The sequence below is a fragment of the Anolis sagrei genome, chromosome 3 (genome assembly GCF_037176765.1).
Source record: "Anolis sagrei isolate rAnoSag1 chromosome 3, rAnoSag1.mat, whole genome shotgun sequence".
Lineage (NCBI taxonomy): Eukaryota > Metazoa > Chordata > Lepidosauria > Squamata > Dactyloidae > Anolis > Anolis sagrei.
The window spans coordinates 244,030,350-244,057,820 of record NC_090023.1 but is presented as its reverse complement, the minus strand read 5'-3'; the positions used below and the strand labels follow the sequence as shown (position 1 = coordinate 244,057,820).

At 39.9% G+C, this 27,471-nt stretch overlaps 1 protein-coding gene across 1 annotated transcript; it reads right to left on the bottom strand.

The window, feature by feature from the left end:
- Window positions 1–1,631: 1,631 nt before the first annotated feature.
- On the bottom strand, window positions 1,632–27,471 carry LOC132770568 (vomeronasal type-2 receptor 1-like). Its single transcript, XM_060767651.2, has 6 exons — window positions 27,117–27,471; window positions 17,141–17,432; window positions 12,999–13,877; window positions 10,111–10,338; window positions 6,188–6,311; window positions 1,632–2,855 (listed from the first exon to the last, which is right to left on the bottom strand). The coding sequence occupies exons 1-6, from the start codon at window positions 27,449–27,451 to the stop codon at window positions 1,864–1,866; spliced, it is 2,850 nt and encodes a 949-aa protein (XP_060623634.2). The 5' UTR covers window positions 27,452–27,471; the 3' UTR covers window positions 1,632–1,863.

The following is a 27,471-nucleotide window of genomic DNA, read 5'->3' as shown; positions in this document are numbered from 1 at the left end:
AGGTTCGCCATGCACTCCACCAGGCACTGCCAGATTCACCACAATGCGAATCTGGCCCATCTGATGAGGTCTTTGGTGCCTTCCCCTAGACTCCAGAATTGTCTTCTGAGGCAATACCCCCTTCATTCTTGTCTTTCTTTAGTCAAGTAAAATCTTTTTTTTATTTTACAGATTTTTAATACAGAAAAAATTTAAAGAATGGGTATAGGTATATTTTAAACCCGATTGTTTTTATCATTTTAATTATGTATTCCTAACTGTAGATATAAACTGTTTCAACACTATGATTAATGCAGTTCCATTTTAATATCCATTTTATATTACTTTACTTGTACTGTTCTTTTTAAACTTGCACCTCTTTAATTCCCAATTTTGAAAGTTAGACATCAACAATAGCAACAGCAACAACTATCACAATTATACACTGTGATGTACTAGGCATTTTCAGATACTCATAAGAGATTTGTAAGAGTTAATCCCAATTTATTCAAGCAATTGTTAATAAAGCATCAGCAAAAAAGCAGTGAAGCATCTCATTAACAAAGCACAATACACAAAGCAACTGTAAATAATTCAATTTATTGGATAATATTGCAGTCAATGCAATGAAAATTAGATGCCATTATGTTGAAATGTTTCACTGGAATGCTATCAGAGAGTTAGGAAAGTGTATGCACTGCAGTTATGCTGCTTTGCAGTGAATCCGGTCCAATTCCCCTAATTCCCATTTTTACGAAGCAGCTTCTACTGATTGTCACGGGATTTCGTTGTCGGAATCACTGGTTTGCTGTGAGTTTTTGGGGGGCAGTATGGCCATGTCCCTGGAACATGCCCCACAGCCTGAAAAACTCACAGCAACCCAGCATCTACTGAATTTGACAGAGATCGGTTTCCTTGTCAATCATGAAGCAGCCAATTGCCAATTCCATCTCCTACAGTGAGCAATCACCAGTACAACAAATAGAAACAGAGTTATTTGTCAAAATTCCCCTTCTCACTAGAGATCACTCACAGGAGCAAGGTGGGACTGTCAGTCAGCTGCTTCTCAATCAACACAGTATGTGGGGCTATGTGAAGATCATGATTACAAAGCAGTCGCTTTGTAATCATGAGTGTCTAGGCTATGCATTTGTGACTAACCAACAGGTTGTCATACTAATTGTATTGTTTTAGAGTAGAGTGGTCAACACAACATCCAAGGGCTGCATGTACCCATATCATCAGTCTCGTGAATGTTGCTTAAGCAACAAAGCATTTTCCCCCAACAACACACATATATACTTCTGCTTTAAAAAAATTGTGTTCAGAGAGAGCATAGACTTTGTTTTCAACTAAATTTTCTCTTTAGGGACCATTCGAGGGGCATGAACAAAGTTCTATGCTCCTCACATGCATTGTTTTAAAATGGAAGTGCAGCCTCCCTAGTGTTTTTCTGCCACTTCACTGCTGAAGTATTGCAACCTCTAGAATTCAAGAGGGTGAATGGTCTCAGGTCCCACAGATGTTATCCACCCTTATTTCAAAATATCATATGCACAACAAGAGAGCAGAATCCTATTAAAAGGACTTCTTCTCATGAAACAGGTTCCTATCTTCTCCTTCCACCTACCCCTTTGAAGAGTGCTTTGAAAAAGTGCAACTTCATTTCTGTTTGTGTGGGGTTGAATTGAGGCCAACATATTCAATTAAGTTCCTCAAAAAGTGTCTCACATTATTTTGTCAGCAAATATTGGGTAAGCTTTATCTGTTCTATTCTGCAAAAAGCAGAAAATGCAATTTTGTTAGGGACCAAGCATCTGTTTTTACTCAAAGTGGAGTAGGAAATTAACTAGGAGAACTGTGAGAGACAAGAGCTAAGAGAATTTAATCTTCAAGAACAGTAGAAATAGTTGTGTTGTTAACTTCACTGGTGCTGGACGCTGAAGTTGGTGGTGCGCTCTTGTCATTAGTAATTGCTCTGCCGCCAACAATTTCTTCAGTGTTTCTTGCTGGTTTTAATAAAATAATGTAACATTTCGGCACAAATATACACCCTAGCAGACCAAAGCTGGAGGCAAGAATTGCAAATATCTCCACAGCCACTTTGAACTTCCCTCTTGTGCTTAAATAAGCGGGAACAAATGATATCCAGACAATGAAGAAGACCAACATCCCAAAAGTGACAAACTTGGCCTCATTAAAGTTATTGGGAAGCTTTCGAGAGACAATGGCGGTGAGGAAACATAAGATGGCAAGGAACACATCAAAGCCAAACATAACACACAGGTACAAGATGGAACCTTCATCACATTCAAAGATGATTTTCAGAGTCGTGAACTGGGTATTTTTATACATACGGGGAGGCTCCAGTATGAGGTATGCAGTGCAGATGCCAACTTCAGTCAGTACGGAGAGAAGGACAATAACTTTTTGGAAAATTGGCTTGAAGGACATTCGGGCTTTCTCAGCAACTTTTGAATTTTTGGCCAAGTGAGTCAGGAAAAGCATTACCGTCTTCCCTAAGACACAGGACAGGCAAAGGGAAAAACCCAAGGCAAGGGTAACTTGACGGGACTGGCATGACCAGTCTTCTGGCTTACCAATAAAAAGGATGGAAGTCAATAAGGTAACAATAAGAGAATATTGGATGAGGAAGCTCAGATCTCGGTCATTTGCTCTCACAAGAGGTGTGGCTCTGTGCTTGATATAGACACCAGTCACAGCCAAGACAACAAAGACACCAAAAATAGACAGAGCAATCAAGGTCATTCCTAAAGCTTCTCCATAAGCCAAGAATTCCACCTCTTTAAGCACACATTTACTTCTCTGCTCATTGGACCAGTAATCTTCAGGACATGCTGTACATTCTCTTGCATCTGGAGAGAAAACAACCAGAATTGCTTATTTTAAAAATGGTACAGCAAATTGATTTGTCTGAGAGCTTAACTATGGCATTTGTTTTCAGTGATGGAATCATTCAATCTTAGACTGTATTACAAACAGATAGAAGGAGCTTTGCAATGGGTTCAAAAATAAATATTTTTACTGGGTTATTGTAGGTTTTTTCGGACTATATTTTTACCTCGCTGTTGACTATAGCAAGGGTATGGTGTGACTATAGCAAGGGTATGGTGTGAGGGGAAATTTCTGTTCTTGAAAACTTTAAGGTCTTTTTTTCCAGGCACAGAAATGCCAGGAAAACTAAATGAGAGCCCGCTTCTGATTTTGAAAAACAAAGGGGTTTAAATGTTTAAATGGTAAAGATGGCCTTTTGACATATTGGAAAGGTAAATTGCTGCCTCTGGATCTTCAAGGCTAGCCAATTCACATTCTTTTTCTTTTTGTCCAGAAAATGGACCATTTAGGGAATCACACAAGGCTTGACTAGTACCAAAATAAATAACACCATTTCAATCTGCAGCTATTGCTGCGTTTTACTGAGTATTATATTTAAATTGAGTAAGGGCTTTTGTATGCTCTTTTTATGTCAATCTGTTTTATGTTAATTGATATTGTTACTGTTTTATAAATGGTTATGTATTTTACTGTATATTGTATGTTTCTGCAGCACTACTATGTTCTTTTGTAAACTGCCTGAGCCCCTTCTGGGAGATGGTGGCAGGATATAAATGATGATGATGATGATGATGATGAAAGAATCCCAAAACAGGTCAAATGCAAGCAGAACAAATTATTCTACATGATGTAATGCAGGCAACATTTTGCATAATCTTTGCATATAATGATTCATGTTCCCGATATTTATTTATTTATTTTTGGTCACAAGTATGCAAAGCATTTCTACCCAGAGGTGATCATGCAGCAAGAATGGACATGAAACGTGGGAAATTCTCAACTTCCAGATATTGCTGAACTTCCATTGGCCTAAGCCAATACAGACAGCACGGAAAGATAATGGGTGTTGCAATCCAACCTCTGAGGACAAACTCTGGAACAAGCATATTTCACAAATGGACCTTTCCACAAACTGAAGGAGGCAAATTCTGTCTTCAACCCCAAATGATAATTTCATTAACTTTTATTTTAAATGTGTAAAAAGCCTATCTATTTCTTTAAGCAAGTAGTACAGTATTTAAAGTAAGGATGTGGTGGAAATGTATGGATGTATTTTTTATTTGAGAATGTGCTGTGGCAAGTCAAAGATATTTTACTGTCAAAGGCAAACGACAACAAGCACCCCAATCCATTGTATAAACAGACAGCAGCTAGACCATCTGTTAATCCTTATGTCAACACAACAAAGGGGAAAACATTCTCAACCACATCTAAGGCCAGCAAATTAGTTTAATGAGTGTCCCCCAGCAGCAGAAAATAGATGGGGATCTGCCATTGCTGTCACCCCACAACTGCTGCCTGAAATGGTTGCATAACCCAGCTTAAGGGCCAAGTCAGCACTGAGATATTCAAGAAGCCTAGTGGGAACTGCATTTCAAATTTCCCCCTTTAACTAAACCTTGATACAAAAGAGGTTGCCATAAGTCAGAGCTGACTTTAAGGCACCTAAAAGCAATGAACGAATAAACATCATTTACTTGCTGACTTTCCAACTGTCCCTAAAATATTTACAACAAGCAGGGAAAACAAGTCCGTCTGTTATGGCAGGAGAGGTGAAATCATGCGTTTGCTCCATGCTGCATAGGAGCTTTTTTGGACCCAAGCCTCTCTGAGGATAGGGCCAGCACCAAAGCACCTCCAGTACAACCCAGAGCAGATGTGAGGGAAATGTGACAGTATATTCACCAAAAGTAAAAATCTATTGGAGACATACAATCCTCACCCTTTTGCAGGGAACAAGACATCCACCACCGGAATTTCACCGGTAAATTAAAAATGTTAAATTGAAACTTACAATCTAGGATAGTGTTTCTTAACCTGGGGGTCAGGACCCCTGGGTGGGTCACGAGGGGGTGTTAGAGGGGTTGCCAAAGACCATCAGAAAACACAGTATGGTCGTGGGGGTTCTGTGTGGAAAGTTTGGCCCAATTCTATCGTTGGTGGGGTTCGGAATGCTCTTTGTAGGCAAACTATAAATCTCAGCAACTACAACTCCCAATTGTCAAGGTCTATTTTCCCCCAACTTCACCAGTGTTCACATTTGAGCATACTGAGTTTTTCTGCCAAGTTTGGTCCATATCCATCCTTTTTTAAGTCCACAGTGCTCTCTGGATGTAGGTGAACTACAGCTCCAAAACTCAAGGTCAATGCCTACCAAACCATTCCAATATTTTCTGTTGTTCATGGGAGGTCTGTGTGCCAAATTTGATTTAATTCCATTGTTGGTGGAGTTCAGAATGCTTTTTTTGTAGGTGAACTATACATTCCAGCAACTACAACTCCGAAATGACAAAACCAATTCCTGCAACCCCCTCCTCCACTATTCAAATTTGGGCATATCGGGTATTTGTGCCAAATTTGGTCAATGGAATGAAAATATATCCTGCATATCAGGTATTTACATTACGATTCATAACAGTAGCAAAATTACAGTTATGAAGTAGCAAGGAAAATAATTTTATGGTTGGGTGTCACCACAACATGAGGAACTGTATTAAGGGGTGGTGGCATTAGGAAGGCTAAGAAACACTGATCTAAGAAGCATTGTTTCTTTTAAAATAAAATGTATTCCACTCCCACCCTCTAGTATGTTTTAGCTTCCTAATCCTGCCCATTTTCAAAAAACAAAACAAAAACAAAAACAAGTTAAACTAATTCTGTTTTCAGCTTTCTATACTTTTAAGCCTCAGGGGGGATATAGATTGCAGCAGCTCCTAAAGAGCAACAGTCTCAGCAAATTCACTGAAGTTTCATACTTGTTTGTTAATGCAGTCATCAAGGTCTCGTGGATGAGATTTCAAAAGTGGTCAAAGTGTTTTGGGGGTATCATTCACACATTGATGCATCTTGAATTGCAACTTTCTTGCAGTGGCTAGAAAATTGCTAAAATTAATTAGTAAAGAATTGCATCCGTAGTCTTACAATAAGATATTTTATCTAGTTTGGGTAAGATAGAATAAAAACTGGAAAAAAGCTAAAAGAGAAACTAAGCTGCAGCTACAAATGACTGCATTCTTCAGGTGTAACTTCATACATAACTTTTGGTTAACCAGAGACTGGACAAAGTCCATAAAATGGCTTTACCTTTTTTTCTACTACCACCCTTGTCTAAAATGCTTAGACCCATCCATACCTGTAATATTACTGATCTGGCCTTCGGCACACTGTATGCAATCATAACAGCAGGAGGGCTTTCCTTGAAGGATCCCCTTTCGATAACCGGGCTGGCAATTATCATTACATGTTGATCTTGGGCGCTGAAAGTTAAAGAAAAAAACATTATATTCAGAGACAGAAAAAAAAAACCTGAATGTGTCTCTTCCTGCCATGAAATAAGAATCTCTTATTCAGTATGTTTTTGTTGGAGATGGTACTAAAAAGACTCATGAAAACAGCATTGAGCAAGCAGGTGAAGCAGCAGAAATAGCTGGATGTGATCTCAGCAGGGCAATGTTAATGCAACAAATTTGGACTCCTGTATCAAATTGTCTGATCATAAAGTTCTACCCTGATGAATTATTGTTATTGTATCTTCAAATCATTTTTGAACTATGGCAACCAAATGGTGAACTTATCTCTGGATTTTTGGGGCAAGATTTATTCAAGGAGGGGGGTTCATATCCTTTTTCTGAGTGAATGGATTTCTATCGCCAGGCAAGGATTTGAACCTGATCTTCAAGAGTTTTAGTTCAACACTCAAAACATTGGCTCCCAATATATTATGGTTACCAGATCAAAATGGGAAAGGGCAGTTTTAATGGTTGTATAGAATAGAAAATTCAGCAAGTGTCGATTGTCTAAATCAGGTAAGAAGTAACATCTATCAAAATTCCTTCCAGTATGCGATAATGTTTTAAGGCTTTGTCCAGTTTTTATATTTTTATATTGTACTATCCGTCCCCTGCCACGCGTTACTGTGGCCCACATGGGAGTTCTGTGTAGAAGGTTTGGACCAATTCTATTGTTGGTGGGGTTCAGAATGTTCTGTGATTGTAGGTGAACTATAAATCCCAGCAACTACAACTCCCAAATGTCAAGATTCTATTTTCCCCAAACTCCACCAGTGTTCACATTTGGGCATATTGAGTATTCGTGTAGAGTTTGGTCCAGATCCATCATTGTTTGAGTCCACAGTGTTCTCTGGATGTAGGTGAACTACAACTCCAAAACCAAAGGACACTGCCCACCAAACCCTTCCAGTATTTTCTGTTGGTCATGGGAGAACTGTGTGCCAAGTTTGGTTCAATTCCATCATTGGTGGGGTTCAGAATGTTCTTTTACTGTAGGTGAACTATAAATCCCAACAACTACAACTCCCAAATGACAAAATCATTTTTTTTGAGTGAAGGACATACATTGGGTTGTTAGGTGCCTTGTGTCCAAATTTGGTGTCAATTCGTCCAATGGTTTTTGAGTTCTGTGAATACCACAAATGAACATTACATTTTTATTTATATAGATGCTAATGTTTTTAACAGGATTTCATGATTGTTTTATTTGTTATGATTGTAGAGGCATCAAATTGTTGCCAATTGTGAACTGCTCCGAGTCACCTCTGGGCTGAGAGGGCAGTATATAAATATGGTAAATAAATACATAAATAAAATAGGCAACCATTAGAAGTATAGGAGCCCGCTCCAATTTCCATTCAGGTGTCCTGAACTATATGCCTCTTCCACCCATACATGTTCATATGATGCAAATGGGGTGAGTATATGCAAACCCTCCTCTAACCCTGAATGGAGAATGCAGAGAAAAATTATAATATTTTTCTATTCCAGTAAATTGTTATTACAATTGAACTTCAGTTCCATTGATGGTATCCTCTCATGATCCTAGCAAATGATAGGTATTCCAGAAGGGCTCTTGACTAAAAGTATATGTCCTTGTCTTTCCTAAAAGCCCTTCTGCACAATTCGGTTTCCTCCCAAGATGCTCATCCCCCCCGCTTATACACATTTGTAATCTTTATATCTGAAATAAACCTTCTGAAGCAGGCTCTAAAGTGCATAACTATTGCAAACTCCACTATGCAGAGAGGAACATCCTTTAATTCAACCTGCCAGTGTGGCAAACATCATTTGTGATGCCAATAGACATGTTAAACGTATCAATGTCCATTTTGCTCTGCCTCTCATAAGAAAATATGGGCAATATTTCTCATTATGGGAGTGTTCTACATCTGAATGGAGAAGGTATGATTAATTTGCCCTTCTCCAACTCTGTCTACTTTGTTTTCTACATATTATAAAAAAGTAGGAATAAGCATGATAAGCAGATGTCTATCATATATCATACATATAATGGTAGAAATAGCAAAGATTGTTGAAACAGAAACCCCACATTAACAAACAATTAACTTACTGGGTTGCTGTGAGTTTTTCAGGCTGTATGGCCATGTTCCAGTAGCATTATCTCCTGACGTTTCATCTGCATCTGTGTCTGGCATTTTCAGAGATCTGTTGAAAATGAGGCCAGTGGAGTGCATATATATTTGAAATGTCCAGGGTAGGGGAAAGAACCCTTGTCTGTTTGAAGAAAGTGTGAATGTTGCAATCAGCAAGTTTGATTAGCATTGAGTAGCCTCGCAGCTGCAAGGTCAATCAGTGGGGGTATTCGCATAGAGGTAGCCTGGCTGTTGTGCCTGGAGGCATCCTTTGTTTGGGTGGCCTTAACTGGCACTTGATTGTTAGCTGTCTGGAATACTCCTGTTTCTGGGTTGTGTTCTTTATTTACTGTCTTGATTCTGGTATTTTTTACTACTGGTAATCAGATTTTGTTTTAATACTGGTAACCAGATTGTTTGTAAGTTGTGTCTCTTCATCAGCTTCCCTATGTGGTCAGTAATTCCCCTGATGCATGATGAAAAACACTTTTCCTCTAGGTGGATCTTTGTCTTTACTCTTGTGGCTTGTTCTTGCTCTTGCAGCTCTTCTGATGACACAACCTACAAACAATCTACAGACCCATCAAGAAAATTCAACAAATGCTATGTACAGCAAAGGATAAGAGGGGTCCTCCAACAGGCGTCTACCATATACCATGCAGCTGTGGACAAGTTTACATAGGGACCACCAAACACAGCACCCAGTCACTGTAGACTATTTCAGCCAGGGAAGTGAGCTATAGCAGAGCACTTGATGAACTAACCTGGACACAGCATATTATTTGAGAACACAGAAATGCTGAACCACTCTGACAAACATCATGTCAGGCTACACAGAGAAGCCACTGAAATCCACAAGGATGTGGACAATTTCAACAGAAAGGAGGAAACCATGAAAATGAACAACATCTGGCTACCAGTATTTTAAAAAACACCAGAATCAACACAGTAAATAAAGGGCATCGCACATAAACAGAGGAATTCCAGACAGCAATCAGTCAAGTGCCAGGTAAACAAGGGATGTCTCCAGGCAAACAAAAGCCATGCTATCTCTATGCTGATACCCTTACTGATTGATTTTGCAGCTGCAAAGTTAAAAGGTAAAGGTTTCCCCTTGACATTCAGTCTAGTTGTGTCCAATTCTGGGGGGGTGGTGCTCATCTCCATTTCTAAGCCGAAGTGCCAGTATTGTCCATAGACGCCTCCAAGATCATGTGGCCTGCATGACTGCATGGAGCACCATTACCTTCCCGCCAGAATGGTACCTATTGATCTACTCACATTTGCATGTGTTCGAACTGCTAGGTTGGCAGAAGCTGGAGCCAACACTGGTAGCTCACCCCACTCCCCGGATTTGAACCTCTGACTTTTTGGTCAGCAAGTTCTGCAGTTCAGCTGTTTAATCTGCTGCATCACCAGGGGCTCAAGGCACAAGGTTACTCAATGCTAATCAAGCTTGCTAATTGCAACATTCACACTTCCTTCAAACAGACAAGGGTTCTTTCTCCTACCCTGGACATTTCAGATATATATACGCTCCAGTGGCCTCATTTCCAACAGATCTCTGAAGATGCTGGTCACAGATGCAGGCAAAATGTCAGGAGCCTGAAAAATTCACAGCAACTCAGTGATTCTGGCCATGAAAGTCATCAACAACACAATTCACTTACTGCTTCAGAAGGATTGTTCCAAAATACTGATTCATTAATTACACGAAACTCTTTGTTCCCTTCTCCAGTCATATTAAATATTCCAATTTTGACAAAGTTAATTTCACCAGTTTCATTCCTCTGCCAGTTTAGAATGTCATATGGAGTGTACACATCTCCCTTATCATTTATGTTCACAAACTCATCAAGAACTGTGAAACGCATCCAATTTTTCATGTAATACATGAGCTGTGAATCAGAAGACAAAAAAAGAGAATACATCAAATGTATTAACATGCTGTTTATATCAATGCAAAATTACTATAATGGTATCAAGATAGTGTTTTTTAAAGACAATCCAGAATAGTTGTTGTTGTTTTTATTTCTTACCCGCTCCTCCTCATGGCCCAAAGCAGGTTACATCATCACTAAAAACACATAATCATTTAAAAACATTCTATAAAATACACATGTTAAAACATAGTTCTACAAAATATATATTGAAATATACAGAACAAAGATTACACATAAGACACACGTTTAAAATTCATAATTATAACTGTCAGGGTAGGCCTGCTGGAAAAGATACGTCTTCAAATATGTTTTAAATACTGACAGCTCATTTAGCTGTCAGAGTTCTTCTAGCAGGTTGTTCCAGAGTCTTGGGGCGGCCAACAAAAAGGTCCTCTGGGTGATGTTCGCAAGTCGGGTTCTGACTGATAGGAGTAGCCGCCTCCCGAAGGACTTCAGTGTTCTGGACAGACTGCACGAGAGAAGGCGCTCTCTTAGGTAACCTGGACCCAAACCATGTAGGGCTTTGAAAGTCAAAACCAACACTTTGTACTTTGCCCAGAAACTAATTGGCAGCCAGTGAAGTGACTTTAGGATAGGTGTAATATGTTGGCTCCTGGATGTTTCTGTAACAAGTCTGGCTGCTGTATTTTGAATCAAGGGAATTTCCAAACTTGGTACAAAGGTAGACCAATGAAAAGTGCATTGCAGAAATCCAACCTCGAGGTAACACTACATGCACTACCATCTTATGTCATCCAAATCTAGGAAGGGATGCAGCTGATGAATCAGCCAAAGCTGCACTTCTGACTGTTGTATGTACCTGGGTTGATATTTGGAGAGATGGATCCAGGAGCACCCCCAAGCTGTGAACACAGTGTTTCAGTGGGAGTGTAACCCCATCCAAGACTGATTGACACACCACCCCCAGATTAGGATCCTTGATGGCAAGTACTTTTGTTTTGTCTGGATTCAGTTTTAATTTGTTTTTACCTCATCTAGCCCATTACCTCCTCCAGGCATTCATTCAGAGGAGACATGCTATCCTTAGCTGAAGCAGTTTTTGAAGGCATGGAGAAATATATTTGGGTATCATTGAGTTCTCGATATGGGAGAAAAGTGGGATAGAAATAAATAATCAGCAGCAGCATCATACTGATAACACCCCACCCCATGTGTCCAGATGATCTTGCCCAGCAATTTCATGCAAATATTAAAAAGCATTGGGGAGAGAATGGCACCTTGTAGGATGCACAGCTCTTTCTTTTGAGGAGCAGCTATGCCCAAGCACCACCATCTGGAACCTGCCTGAGAGGTATGACCAGAACTACAGCGTCTCCATTCTCCCAGACATTCCAGAAGGATACCATGGTTGATGTAGAAAAGAGCGTCCAGTGATGCTTTCATCCCTGTTGGAGGCGGGGCCTATGCAGGAAGTCACACAATATTATGTGATGCTTGGCATCAGCCTTCATCCCCCAGACAGTGTGAAAGTGTCCTAGGACACTGATTTCACCCTGTCTAATGAGATTGCTTGTTATTTCTGTGTAGTTCAATCTCCTGAACCCACCACAACACATGCAATAAAGAATTCCAATCTCTCCACTGATCAAAAAAGTGAATTTCAATGAGATGCATCTTATCTAAATTATCATAAATCAACAAGTTTCTGATCATTATCGCCATCTGTAATGCAGACTGAGTCTACCTTATTCAAAAAAAATCAGACCAGAAGGTTTTTTAGATTTCAGACTTTTTCCAGTTTTGGAATATCTGTATTTCCATATACATAATGAGTGAGAGAATGTGAAGAAAGGGGATTCATGACACATTTAATGCCCACCACACCCCAGGAGACCCTGCTCTTCCATTGCCAGAAATCTGAGAAAAGGCCTCTGCAAAAACAAGACATCCTGGTCTGCTAGCACACTTTACACTCTTTTTGTGAGTAGCCAGAAAGGGGTAGAAAAATTCCTTCTCCCCCCCCCCCCCCCCAACTTTTGAGTATTTTTCATTCTCTCTGAGCTAGACACAGATGGCAGCGAATGGGGTCTCTCTGCATTCGCCATCATAGTCCATTTCCAGGGTGTCTTCCCCACTTCATATTACCACTGAAGGACACTGGTTGTGTGACTAGCCCCCTTTCTCTAAGGGAGGAATTGGGTGGCTAGCAGCAAAACCTTCAGGTTTTGAAGTACTTGCATTTCAGATTTCTGGATAAGAGAGAATCAATTTGTATTATGATGATGAATGTGATGATGATAACAACATCATCTTATATCATCACTTGCATCATCCCACCATACTACAGACGAGCAATTGACTCTAAATGATAGTAATATCTCAAAGGCCACAACCAGTTCATGGAAAAGTCAAGATCTTGTACAGGAATACCTCGATCTCCTAACTATTGTGTTACATACAGATATTAGCGATCATCACAAATACCTACAGTCTAAAACATGGTGGAGAGAGGGGAAAATTCATGGTAGATATGAAGTACATGGAAAATGTTTGTGGCTTCCTCAAGGTCATGCTCTGTTGACACTGAACTTTTAAAAATCTAATTGTATTTTACAATGCATAAAATGTATGATCATTTGTAAATGTCTACATACCTGCCAAGGTTCAAAGTCATCTATGCCGGCACATGTTTTGCCTGGCTCAAATGGCCCTTCTTTACCACTTCCCTCACAGAGGCGTAACAATTCAAGTGCATTAGCAACAGCAAAAACAGCTTTATAGACATTATACGTAATTCTAAGCTGTGAAACATCCAAGTATGTATTATTAAGTTCTTCAAGATTTTCCTCTCCTGTGCACAACTGATCTGAAGAAAAATCAGTGATGTTCTCATGGCCAGTGACATTTTTTCTATTGTCTGTATTATATGGGACACTACTGTTGGGCCAAGTACAGTTGAAAGCAGTCTGCCAAAATTCAATTGCGAGGTCATCATCCGGATTTTTATTTGGGTGTAAGTCAAGGAGAAATTCTTTAAGGCCTGGTATTTCGCCCCTTTTTATTGCAAAACCAATAGTTCCACCAAGAATTGGAAAATATTCTGGCCTAGCAATTAAGGCTGATGTGATCCATGCCTCACTTGCTATCCAGGTTTTAGCACTGATGTTGCTGATTATTAGCTCTTCCATTAATGGATGAAAGTCTATATCAGATGAATAGACCACAATGACTGTAGCATTTGTGAGTTTTACAGTTTCAACAACTGACAGGATCTTATTTCTGGAATATATTTTTGGGATTGTTTCTGAGAAAGCAATGCAGGTTTGGGTATTCTCCACCTTTTCTTTAAAAGCTTTGACACCATATTTGCCATAATCATCGTCTGCTGCGATTGTTCCAATCCATTTCCAACCAAAATGATGAACTAGGTCTGCCATTCCTTCAGATTGCACTTCATCACTTGGAATGGTGCGAAGGTAGGTAGGAAACTGGTATTTATCAGAGAGAAGTAATGATGATGAAGCATAGCCAATCTAAAGATAGGAGGAAAAGACAATTTCTTAAAAATAGTATTATGGCAAATATTGTTAATCTCATGTGGTACATTTCCCCAACATAGTACACTTCAGATATGATATAACAACTCCAGCATTGCCAGCCATCCTCAAAGTTGAGGTGATGAGAGATATTGTCTAATGATCCATCTGAAGAGTTCCAGACATAGTGAACCTGTTGTAATCAGACTTCTTTTCTGGCTGCAAAAAGCAATGAGGAAATGTTCTTGGGAGACCAAAGGGAGTAGCCAAAACTTGGAAAAGTTACTTTTGAGAATACATTTAAAAGAATTTTCCCGCCAATATGGTTGTGGCATTACACTGAGAAGGAGACAGATTCAATGTGTGGCATCTACATCTAAAACTTTGCAAGGGCAGATGTTTTGCCTGAAATCATGGACACCCAATCACCTCCAATCATAGTAAACACTTCTAGGAAAACCAAAAGAGCCTGGCCTAATATAATGTAGTTTCCTGTGAACAGAGAGGAAGGAACTAGTGGGTGAAAGGATGGCAACATGAATGGGAATGTCAGGTGGAATGTCAGGTGACAGACTGCTTAAGCCTGTAAAAGCCAGAAGGTCAGAAAAGTTAAAGGAACTGTATGAACAGCTCTGATGATGGCAACTGTTTCTCCATTACTCCACTTAAGAAACTATATGTATAATATCTAAACTGACTTTACTGCTATGTTGAAAAACAAATGAGTGACATCTTTGCCACTCAACTGTAAGCCAGAGATTGTAGGAAGTTTTTTGGATGACTCTCCCAGAATCCCCCTGCCATCATAGCCAGTAACTATGGTGCATGGTGGGATTCATGGAGCTGTAGTCCAAAGAAGTATTTTAAACCCCAAAGCTTTAATACAGACCAATCAGAGATTTAGCAATAGAGTTCGCCTTCTACTTTCAGGGGGATTAGGGGCACAGGATCCTCATGCAAGTGAAGAAATTCAAATGAAAAACCCACTATTTTGTTTCACTGAGATAATTTATTTTATTTATTTATTTCCTATATTTATACCCCGCCCTTCTCACTCAGGACTCAGGGTAGCCTCACAACAAGCACCATACGGTGCCATCACCATCATAAAACATTTCAGTAAATACATTAAAACAGTTAATTAAAACAATTGATGAAACATTCCAGTTAAAAACCAAATCCAAGTTTGGGTCAATTTATTGTCATAGGTTGCCTGTCTTCTTTCCATTTGCTCCTTGCTCCTAGTCACTAGTTGAACACCTGGTCCCATAAAAGAATTGCTTTTAGAAATATCTAGATCCTCCAAGATGAGTCTATGATCAACCTTCATCAATAGCAAATAATGGACCTGGAAGACCTAAAGATTTTTGTAGAAGCCTTCTCTGTAGGAATCTCTAGGTCAGTGGTTCTCAAGTTGTGGGTCCCCAGGTGTTTTGGCCTACAATTCCCAGAAATCCCAGCCAGTTAACCAGCTGTTATGATTTCTGGAAGTTGAAGGCCAAAACACCTGGGGACCCAAAGGTTGAGAACCATTGCTCTAGGTTCTCCAAGGCAACTCTATGGTCAACATCTGGTGGGTGCATAGACTCACCCTGAAGTATGTAGAGATTCTTAGAGAGAAAACATTAATCAAATCTGCAGAAGTTAAACCTGCAAATATAGAGGACCAACTGTAGATGCTGATCTGTTTTCTGGCCATTCAAGTTGGGGGTGGGGGGAGGGGCGGTGTTGAATGCTCTCATTAAGGAGGCCAGACTTGGTGGAGGTGGTTGACAGGGGCGGAGCTACAGGCTATTGAAGGCTGCTCTGCCCCCTGCTGTGCTCTTTGCTTCAGCGTGAGCTAGGAGGCAGGTTTCAACCCCTCCTCCCCCACGAAATTCTTTACATATCAAAGCTGTTCTTTACATATCAAAGCTGTCAAAAGCTTCTGCTTAGTAATGATGTTAAAGAGAGAATTGCAACATTTGTGTTCCTTCCTTCCTCCAACTACGAGAGTCTCTCAGGTTTACAGATGAAACACATAACTACTGGAATATAGTCTTCATTCCTAGAAGAAAGCAGCTCATCTTGAAGATTAAGCTGAATGATATCACTGGTTCAGAATAGGCTAACCCATTCTCCTTAGCTCAGGAATCATGGAGGCTTTCAGATTTTGCTAGACTGCATGGCCCATTAACCCTAGCCATCATATCCAGTGGTGAAAGATATCAGGAATTGCAGTTCAACAACTTCTGGGAGGGCACGCAATTGCCATCGCTGCCTTAGCACATGTGCTATTTTGGAAAGTGAGTCGTGGAGACAGAACAAAAGGCAAACAAATGTCACCCAGCAGTGACATCTCTAATACCTTGTGATTTTTCATACAAAACTATTTCCTTCCTTTCAAAATCAAGAAAAGGAAAGTAGCTTATTCTAGAGAACACAGAGTTCTGTTACTGGTTTATTAGCTGACCTACATACAGTAATAGGAATCAATTTTGCAGTCTGGGCATAATAAATGGGATCTGTTGTGCATCTCACACATGCAGGCCTGTAGCCGGAGGGGGGGGGGGTGTTAGGGGTTCAACCACCCCCCCCCTGAAAATTTTCAGGTTAAAAAAATAACTGGTTTACTCATGAATTTTAACTGGTTAACCAAATCCCCATGTTAAGTCTATGAGACGCAAAAAATTAAGAACTGCAAGCACTATTTCAAGCAAATATTGACAATTCATTCACACTGTCATTACTTGCAGCAATAGCCAATGTAGCGAAGCAACCAAGTTGGGGGTGGGGCGGGGGTGTTGAATGCTCTCATTAAGGAGGCCAGACTTGGTGGAGGTGGTTGATAGGGGTGGAGCTGCAGGCTATTGAAGGCTGCTCTGCCCCCTGCTGTGCTCTTTGCTTCAGCGTGAGCTAGGAGGCAGGTTTCAACCCCCCCTCCCCCAAGAAATTTTCAACCCCCCCCCCCACGAAATTTTCAACCCCTCCCAAAAAAAATTTCTGGCTACGGCCCTGCACACATGCATAAGTTCCTTACAAAAGTGGTTGGTTGTTTTTTTTTGAAGCGAAAACTGATCACATTTAATTCAAAATTATGGGAATGTGATGCTATTGTCCAAGCACATTGGGTCATGCATTGATTGAGTATTCCATGGCACATTCATATGTGCAACAATGCCATTCAGCATAACTTAATATATGGTGATTTACTCTGTGTCACTCCAATGTCAACTATCAACTGCATTTCTTAAAATTATTCTTTATGGGATTTTGGGTACCTGAGGGAAATAGTAAAGCCCAAGGATTCTTGAAGAAGCAATGGAAAGGGTCGATCCACCAGCTCCAACGACTGCTGCTAAAGGAGCCCCAGAACTGCATCGGAAGACCGGGGTTGTTTCATTCTGTCCAGTAAGGAAAGCTAAAGAATTCTCCACAGTCTTGGACATTGTATAGCATGTGTCATAGATCTGGTAACCAAGTGTTATGTTTGGTAGAATGTCATCTCTTTTGTTAATATCATTAATGGCATGGATCATGGCCTTGACCCAGCGGTAACCTCGGAAATTAAACCTGCAGGGGAGAAAGGATTTGGAAAGTGCCTGTTGGTGAGGGTGCTAAATAAAAAGTTGAAACCAGCATATTCATCCATATTTGTTCACACGTGGAAGTGTCCATATAGAAGACAGTGTCAAGGGAAGGGGAACCAGAAGGAAAAGGCAGACTCTGGGAAGTTGTTTTTCTCTCTCACTGTTAAGAAATAGTGCTACTCGTAAACACATATATTTGGAAGAAAATGGCATAAAAAACAGAGAACTGAATTCAGGGAAAATACAATGAGGTCAGGACCATTAACTTTTCTCACAGTGTCCCTGAAATGAAGCCAGGGCTGTTGTGAGGGAGAAATGAGGAAAAAATACTATCAGCAGCCAAAAAGGAAGAAAAGCTTCATTGGATGACATAAAACAAATCATCAAACAATTAAGGACAAACAAGAAGCAAAGGTCAAAGAGGACAGAAACAGGGTTAGAACCCTGAATGTAATTGTTCAGTGACTGGTGCACAGGGACAAAGAAACATAGGATAACAATGCAAAGAAAAAGAAAATAACATCAACAAATCTAGAACAAAAGTTCTTTTTCATAAGATCTGAGAAATCAAAGGGAAATCTAAACTGAACATGTAGATGATCTACTACCAGCAAGGGAACACACTGGATGCCCAAGATGACATAAAAAGCTAATGGAAACAATACACAGAAGAACTATATAAAAGAGACGAAAGAATGACCAATTCACTCAATGAAGGGCCATTTGAAGATGTCTACATTTTTAGAAAGTGAAGGGAAAGCTAGACTCAAAGCCAGTGGGAGAAATCAATCACCTGGAACTGCTGCCATACCAATATAACTGTTTCAGGCAGCAGAGATAGAATGTTACTTTTTAAAAATTAAGGATTTAAGGAGAAAAAAAGCATATGAGAGTCTAGTGGCACCTTTGTTGGGTACACATCTGTGTGGACTGTAACCCACATTACTCCTATTATGAATAATAAGTTACATATATTAAACTATATACAAAAATGTAGCAGATTATATTATAGGTGAAAGCCAATATTTGCAGTGTGATACTTCTAAGCTCTTACATGGAGCAAAGTACTGAATTTTGCTTTGTCATTTCCTCTGCAAATGGAGTGATGAGACAGCATGCACCAGCAACAGGCTTGTTACCAAAAATATATTACAGAAGTATAGTGATATGATTCCATTTGAACTGCCATGGAAGAAACCCCAAGGCTTAGTGAGGAGTTTTTTTAAAGAAACTTTGATAGCCAGGAAAGGGGATGAAGGGGAGCAGGAGGTTGGTGGCTCCACTCACCATGCTGGATGATGGTTTGGCACAAGAGGGAATTTGACCATCCCCTCACCAAAATTTGAGGTTGTGTCCCCGTGGGTGAGCACTTTGGTTCCCTGCACATTTTATGCTGTGTAGGAGGGCCCAATGCCTTGTTCATAAGCTATCAAATAGGTCTATAAAAGGAAATATGATCCTTCAAATAACCTAGATCAAAGTCATGTACAGTTTTCTAGGACATCATCAACACTTTGAATTGTGCCCCAAAATGGACCAGCAGCCAGTGGAGCTGTTGCTGTTGTAGTCATTGTCGCCACCACAACCATCATCATATAACATGCACCATCAATTTACAAATTGTTTTACAAGTAAATCAATACAAAACAATGATTCCTGTCAAAGACATACAATCTAAAATATATGTGTGTATACATATACACACAGTGGGAGGGCGTAAATAATAAAAGATCAAGCTATACAATACACCTGTAAAGCAAATTTTACAGATGAAATACAAAAAACACAGCATAATATAAAGCAACTTGACCAATGCGTGTAATCAAAATATACTCGATTACATAAAAAGTAAAATTTTAAAAATTTGGAAAACATTTTTTAATAAAAAGAGCAGTCTACAAATGTTCAGGGAGGCAATTCCAAGAGTTGGGAACAGGGAGAAAAAAAGGACAAACTAAGGTTGGTTGGATGAGAAGACCAGCATTTCCTAGACTGCAAATATCAAGGAGGCCAGTAAAAAGAAATAAGAGCTTAAAGATAGGAGGGAGCTTTGAACATTAAAGCAAAGGCTTTGGATGTTGAAACAAAGGAAACAACAAAGGATCTGTGTATTCCCTGGAGCTAGCCACAGTTAACAACCTGCCTGCAACTCTTTGGACCAACTGAAGTTTTTGAGCCCTTTCAAAGGAATGGATTACAGTAATCCAAATAGGATGTAAGCAAAGCATGCATGGAGCCCCCGGTGGCGCAGTGGGTTAAAGCGCTGAGCTGCTGAGCTTGTTGACCGAAAGGTCGCAGGTTCGATTCCGGGGAACGGCATGAGCTTCCGCTGTCAGCCCTAGCTTCTGCCAAGCTAGCAGTTCAAAAACATGCAAATGTGAGAGTAGATCAATAGGCACCGCTCTGGCAGGAAGGTAACAGTGCTCCATGCAGTCATGCTGGCCACATGACTTTTGAGGTGTCTATGGACAACGCTGGCTCTTCGGCTTAGAAATGGAGATGAGCACCAACTCCCAGAGTCAGACATGACTGGACTTAATGTCAGGGGACAACCTTAAAGCATGTGTTATTCTGGCCTTAAATACCCCCCTTTTATCTGTATAATGGTAGAAATCAATTTTTCCATCTGAGCTATACTTACTAGCAGGTATTTCTCCCGGAGTGAGGCTCATCAATTGCACAAAAGATGTACTGACCCCTGTGATTTCCCTAAATACAGGAAACTTGACTGGATAATTTGTGGTTGCAAATATTATTCATGGAAAGAGGTTATAGTAGGTTGCTTTTGCCTGAATCTAGTGGGGAGGGCAAGATTCTAGAACAAGACTGGGAAATGTGGGTTACAGCCATTGGTTGCTTCCTCCTTTGGCACATACACTTTATTTAAACTCTTTGGGCATTTATAAAAGAAGGGGTTTTGCTCTTAAGATAAATGTATTAATTCCGATTCTTGAAACAGTACATTTTATTCTAGAATGAGATTTGCTATGTTTTTAGGGTTCTCAGTTACAACCAACTGGGAAAAGGAGGAAAGCATAAGTTTTTAAAAAAAAATTACACTTCATATGTCACATCAAAAGGCTTTCTAATCAGGCTTTAATAGCATGAGGAAATGAGGGAACTGCTGCAGTCATCACATGCAAATACTCAGCCTTAACACTAAGGGGATAAATAACAAAGATCAATTGTAACTTCCCCATTTTTTGCTCCCCATAACATGAAATATAATTGAAATGTATTTCAGTTTATCGGCAGCAGAGCAGACTTAGGAAATCACTTCAAAAAAAGTAAATCAAGCCCATCACTTGCTATTTAAAAAACAATATGTTGTCAATTGTTGTTGTAATGTTTTTAAAAAGAACTCGCGTTGCTCATGTGTTGCTCAAAGCTTTTCCTTTACTTTCCATTTGTACTTAATTGTGCTACTTTTTAAGCTCAATTGCAGATTCATATATTATAACTTGTTACAGCTAGCTGATTTATTAGTAAATAGTTACTATCATTTCTGAGCAAAGGAAGGTGAAATGTGTGGTTCTTCAGATGCTATTGAGGTACATTATCTCTGTTCATTAGTTGTACTGATTGAGGATAATGGGAGATGGAGTCTAGCATCATCCAGGGGGCTGAAAGGTCAATGTGGTTTGTATATTTCATAATATACATCAATTGAGTCTGCAGAATAAATACAGTGGTCAGTTCAGTTTGCCACAAATTGAACTATAGAATGTCACATTGTTCAATAAGAAAGCTGCAATACTTTGTCAACGGTCCAGATTGAAAGCCATGCTCTGTCAAAATGTATCACCAAATGTCACCCACTGGAAATTCAAATGAAAAACTATGAGCTGTGCAATTTGCAATACTACTAGAGCAATTTGACACCACTTTAACGGCTGTGATGCATCTTATAGGATACATAGTATTTTTATGCCTGCCCAGATGCACCTTCCTCCTTGGCCTCTGTCCAGCTGGGTGTGTTTTTAGCAGCACATGGGGGATGGTGGAGGAAGGTCTGAAAAAACTCAATCAGGGTTGGGTTGCAGCAGTGTGTCTGCAGTAAGCAAAGTAATAAAGCTTCCATTGGGAAATGGCATTTTTCAAACAGTAGCTGCATTAAAAAAAAACCCTCTTGGACATAGGACCTCATCAGACAGGGTGAATTTAGCATCCTAGGATGCTTTCACCCCGGTTAATGGACAGAGCCTGACACCGGCCATCACACAACATTGTGTGACTTCCAGCTTAGTCCCCACCCCCAACTGGGGTGAAAGTGTCACTAGACGCTTTCCCCCACAACATGGGAGGCTTCCCGTGTTGTGCTGGCTCCAATGGCGCTAGTATGGTGCCTTGCCAGGTGATGTGAGATGGGGATGGCACCAGGCCAGCCAGCAGATTAGGCTGAAACAGACTCAATCCAGCAATCCAAACTACCCAAAACTATGAGGTAATCTGGAATTTCCAGAAAATCCAGAGTATCCCCCAAGTTTGCTCGAAGTTGAACAAAGTTAGTTTAGAGCAAAAAGCCCACTGTTCCTTATTTTTGGTGGTTTTTGCAGGTTGTTGTCCCCTCAATGCCTGCTACTTCCATTCTTGAGCAGGGGAGTTTGTACCATTTTCTGCAATAAGGTTTTTCCAAAGAGCACATAAAACAAAAAGCAAACAAGTATGGTTTCCAAAAATGGTTTTAAGGAGAAAATTTCACTTCTGTGGATAATTTTAATAATTAGTGTTTTGTATTACAGTGTAAAAGTGCTGCTTCATTACAACTCTGGGGAAAAAACTTTTTTTAAGGAAAGGAAAGAAGGTAGAAGATGATACTTTTCTGTTCTGCTATATCTTGGAAATAAAAATAAACTCACTTCTTTGGGAGAATGTTGCAGCTGGTGCCAGAAACTCTGAATGTTGTCTTGTATGACAAAGACATTAGATTTAAAATAAAATAAAATAAAACAACTACAGCAACAAGCCCTGCGTCTCCCCTAGAGACATAGGCATACAACAAATCTATAGGAAACTAGATGATCTTGTCAGCAGCATTGCCAACTGATACAAATAGGGAGCAAAAAAACAACATGTGCTTTGGAATTGGCAAACAGGGCTATGCATTTGAAAATGACAACACACATAAAGAGAATAATTTTGAATAATTTCCGGCCCAATTCATAGTGAATAATTTTGGATAATAAATAGATATGTGCCCATCCACTTGCTGGAGAATGGCGGATGAGAGAGGGAAAAAATCAAATACAGAAACAGTTCCCTATGAATTATTCACAATACTGCAGCAGAAAAATGCAGCTCCTTCTCTGTGTGTGTGTTTCTCTGGCAGTAATGGCAATATACTGTTTAATATCCTTTTCCTGCTGTTGAGGCACCAAAGAAATCCCCACAGAAAGCAAAAGGAAATCTATTACATCTACCGATACTAAGTAATCAGTATGTATATGCCCTGTTTTGCATTCAGCATGAATTCACCAGTATTTGCAAATGCTTTTCAGCACCGGATATGATTCCCAGCAAGACCGCAGCAGTTTATTTTATTTTTATCATCATTAGTGCCAGGTGCACTGTTGTTATTTAAACCACACTGAACTCACTGTGATTTGCCTGGGGCACTCAGCACTTCGAGAGAAAGAAAAACTGTGTAAGGGGGCAAAGAACTTTCCCCAGTCCTGTGATCCATTGGCCTTTCCATTAGATAAAGTATGGCCATCACCTCCGGCAACCATGAAGGCAACCTTCCTTTTTATCTTTCAAGTTGAACATCAGACTTTGATTGCATCTGCTTCAAAGAAAGTAAGCAGTGGGGAACCCAACTCTTTTTTGTTTTGTTTTGTACAACACATTTTTAGATCACAAAGCTAAATTGAACTACACTGCAGAGATAGAATAGAATAATAGAATTGGAAGAGACCCCAAGGACCATCCAGTCCAACCCCTGCCATGTAGGAACACCCAATCAAAGCACTCCCGACTGATGGCCATCCAGCCTTTGCTTAAAAACTTTGAGTGAAGAAGGCTCTGCCACACTCCAAGGCTGAATATTCCACTGCCAAGCAGCTCCCGCCCAGTGGTGTCACTAGGCTTGCTGTTACCTATTGCAGTACATCATGGTGTGACTTCCATGGACCTCCTCCCATACCAGACTATATCACACTATTGTAGCAAAAACACCAGAAAATTTTACCAAATCAATAACAGGGATGTTTTGTAAGGAATGCTAAATGTCTGTTTTTGGCTAGTGGAGAGGATAAAAGTTGGGGCACCCACAAAAAGGCATCAGAGTAATGGAAGTTGTAGTTTAGTGAGGAACCAGCTGCTGGAATTCAACCCCACATTGCCCAAGTCCAAGTCCTCAATGAGGAACAGTTTAGTTAGCTTAGAATAATCTGAGAGTTACCCTTCCCACATGTCTCCTAAATGACGGTTGAGAATGTATCTATTTATTATTTCCTCTCTGTTTCTGCTCTAATTCTGATTAATTGTGTAAAATGGATACTTTTCTGCTGTAAACCTTTACTTTATCTTTTTCCGTCTTCGAATGAGCTGTGTGCTTTGTGATCTCTCGCTGCATGTGTGTCAGGAGAGATGTTTTTTCCCTTTCTTGCAACCTTAGAAGAAATGGGTGTTAGAGTAACAGTACAGTAAAACAGAATAGGTAGAGTATTACTATTGAGAAATGCAGTTCTTTTTATTGTAAAGTAGCCATCCCCTGCCACGCGTTGCTGTGGCCCAGTCTGTGTATATGTGTTTTGTGTGTATTTGTGTATATATGTGGTTTTGTGCGTGCGTTGTAATGTTTTTTCTTTCACTTTTTAAGTGTCTTCTGCTGTGTTTTTCAGTGTTTTTATGAGTAATGGTAATTTGTTGGCCTGATAGGTGTATTGTGCCCAAATTTGTCATCAATTCGTCCAGTGGTTTTTGAATTATGTTAATCCCACAAACTAACGTTATATTTTTATTTATATAGATAAACCTTTTGTGATTTTAAAAACAGGACTCTGCATCTTTGCCTGCCTAAACTCTGAATTCTTTTCCAGCCACATCACACAGCACTTCACGCTTTGCTTGCTGTGAACTGATGCTTAACTTTTATTATTATTTATTTATTTACAGTATTTACATTCCACCCTTCTCACCCCACAGGGGACTCAGGGCGGATTACAATGCACATATACTGGCAAACATTCAATGCCTTAGACACACAACACATATAGACAGACAGTCAGAGGCTATTTAACATTTATTTATTTATTTATTTATTTACAGTTCTTATATTCCGCCCTTCTCACCCCGCAGGGGACTCAGGGCGGATTACAGTATACACATATATGGCAAACATTCAATGCCAGTTTGACAAACAACGTTTAACACACAAATACACCAAGGCTATTTAACTTTTTTCTGGCCGCCAGGGGAGCTGCTGCTTTTCATCGTCCATCAACGACACCGATGAAGTTCTTCCGCATTCCACATTCCCCGGAGTCTTTTTTCTTTATGGCCTCATAAATTAGTTAAATTTAGCCTCCCACACAAGGTGGTGCCTTATTTTCCTACTTGACAGATGCAACTGTCTTTCGGGTTGCAAAGGTCGACAACGGGCTACACAATGGCTGGACACCCACTCCAGCCCGGTCCAGAACTCATGACCTTTTGGTCAGAGTGATCTTAATGCAGCTGACACTCAGCCAGCTGCGCCACAATCCCGGTGTCACCATAAGGCAGAAACATTCCAACTTTTTTTCTGGCCACTAGGGGAGCTGTCGCTTCACCGTCCATCTGCAATACTGATAAATTACTTCTTCATTCCCTGCATGCTCACTGATCTTTATGGCCTCGTAAATTAGTTAAATTAGTATCCTGTTTGTATTTTGGGTGCTCTGCTATATTTTTTGGTAGTTTTCCCTAACACCAGCACTTTGCCAGAGAAGGCTAAAGACCTTGTCAAAATACAAACTATAGTTAAAGTGTGGTCAAATTGCATTTATTCTGAACTGAAGTCAGAGATCTAAAGTAAGAACTGTGCAAACATAGTCCCATCTAGTTACCTATTGCACTCCATTCCTTTCCCCTTGCTTTTTAAATATATCGAAATATACTCCAGAAGTGTTATCGAAACCAACAACTGATATTCATTTTATCTGTCAGAATAAAGTTCCATCAGTCCCCAAGAACTGAAGGAGCATATGGGATTGTTCTTATCTGTAATGTGTGGACAGTTTTTATGCCAAGTCTCCCTCCCCACCCTCCTCAAGTTTTCCAACCTTCTCCTTGCCATATTTAACCATCTGTTTACTGTCTTTTTATCCTTTTCCTTTTTATTTGTATTTGTTTGATTTTTGAAAGCTGTCTTCCTAACACTGAGAAAAGATGGTGATATAAAAGCAAAACAATTGTAGCCTCAACAGCACTCTGCTTTTGCGCATTTAGAAAATTTAAATCAAACATATATAAAAACATACTCATTAAAATTCTCACAATAACTGAATACACATTCAGACCTCAAAAAGGGTAAGTTACAATAAATATATACTCTTCCTGAAAGCAGCAAGAGTGATTACTGATCACCATTTGATCATCTGAAGCAAAATTGGAGCAAAGTCTTATATATATCGTCTGAAGCAAAATTGGAGCAAAATCTTATATTAGCAAGTTACACTCTCTTGGGGTTCATCTACATTGCAAAAATAATTCAGTTTAATATCATTTTAACTGTCATGGCTTAATGCCATGGAATCACGGGAGTTGTAGTTCACATGGTGTTTAGCCTCCTCTGCCAAAGAGTGCTAGTGCCTTGCCAAAAAGTGAATCTCATAATTCCATAGCATTGAGCAAGTGTAGCTGAAAATGCTCTTTTTCAGCATGGTGTAGAGGTGTGAATGTTGGACTACAATTCAGGAAACCAGGGTTCAGGTTCCCACTCAGCCATGGAAATACACAGGATGACCTTGGGCAAGTCACACTCTCTCAGCCCCAAAGGAAGGAAAAGGCAAAACTCCTATTCGACAAACGTTTTCAAGAAAGCACTGTGATAGTTCCCCTTAGGATCACCATAAGGCAGAAAATGACTTGAAGGAACACAACAACGGCATTGTGAATGGATGGAGGGGCTGGCAGAGATATAGAAAGATGAGATAGATAGACAGACAGATTACTATGAAGATTTGCTAAAGAAAAAGAAAGATTCTCCTCTCCAATATGCCTATCCAGCATTGGACTTATTGTGACTTTATCTGCAACATTAGCTAGAGAAAGAACAAAAATAGTAGAGGCTGCTGCTTCTCCTCATTGAGCAGGCAGACAAACAGGCAGAAGCAGTAAAGAAATACAGGATCGTTAGAAGTATGGTTCCAGAACTGACACCAGTCCCTTTCTCTGAAGGAAACTTGCATGGAAGCTGCCTGGCTGGCACTGACATTGCTTAATGGGTGTTTATGTCAGAACTCATTCATATTTAATAGAAAACAGTGGGTTAAAGGAAATTAGTGGACACGCCATGCACATGACTGGCAGTTCTTTTATCTCTCTGAAACACAGTTGTCTCTTTCCAACATATGATGTCTAGAAAATCTTCTTCGTACTTTGTGCCAGATGCCACTATTTCCTGTGCCAAATAATACCCTACACTGTGCATTCCATTGTCCAGCTGTAAATAAGAATTACTTACCCCTCACAAAGTGGTGACATTGGTGGTGTGCTTGTTGGATCTTCTTCCAGTATGGTCCTGAAATGAATTGGGAACATCCCTCCTATCACATGCATGGCATTTTCAGCTTCTACATAGCCCCGTAAATTAAATTTCCCCAGCAGCCGGCATTCCTCTTCTTCACCCTCTTTGGCCTCCCCATCTTTTCTGTCATCCTGCCCTTGAATGGGTACATATTCCAGTGCATGGAGAAATAATCCTATGAGTATCCACAACTTTGCGAAGGCCATTTTTAACTCCAAGCTGCCAAAAGGAAATAATTGCTGTTTCGGGGAAAAAAGACTAGAGGCTTTCATGTAGCTTGTGCCTGTTTGTT

Coding starts and splice junctions, on each gene's coding strand:
- LOC132770568 (XM_060767651.2), bottom strand. CDS start 27,451: ATGAAAGCCTCTAGTCTTTTTTCCCCGAAACAGCAATTATTTCCTTTT. Junction 17,433..27,116: donor ATGTCACCACTTTGTGAGGG/GTAAGTAATTCT, acceptor TCTCCCCTGCAG/GTTTAATTTCCGAGGTTACC. Junction 6,312..10,110: donor GGAACAATCCTTCTGAAGCA/GTAAGTGAATTG, acceptor TTTAACTTTCAG/CGCCCAAGATCAACATGTAA.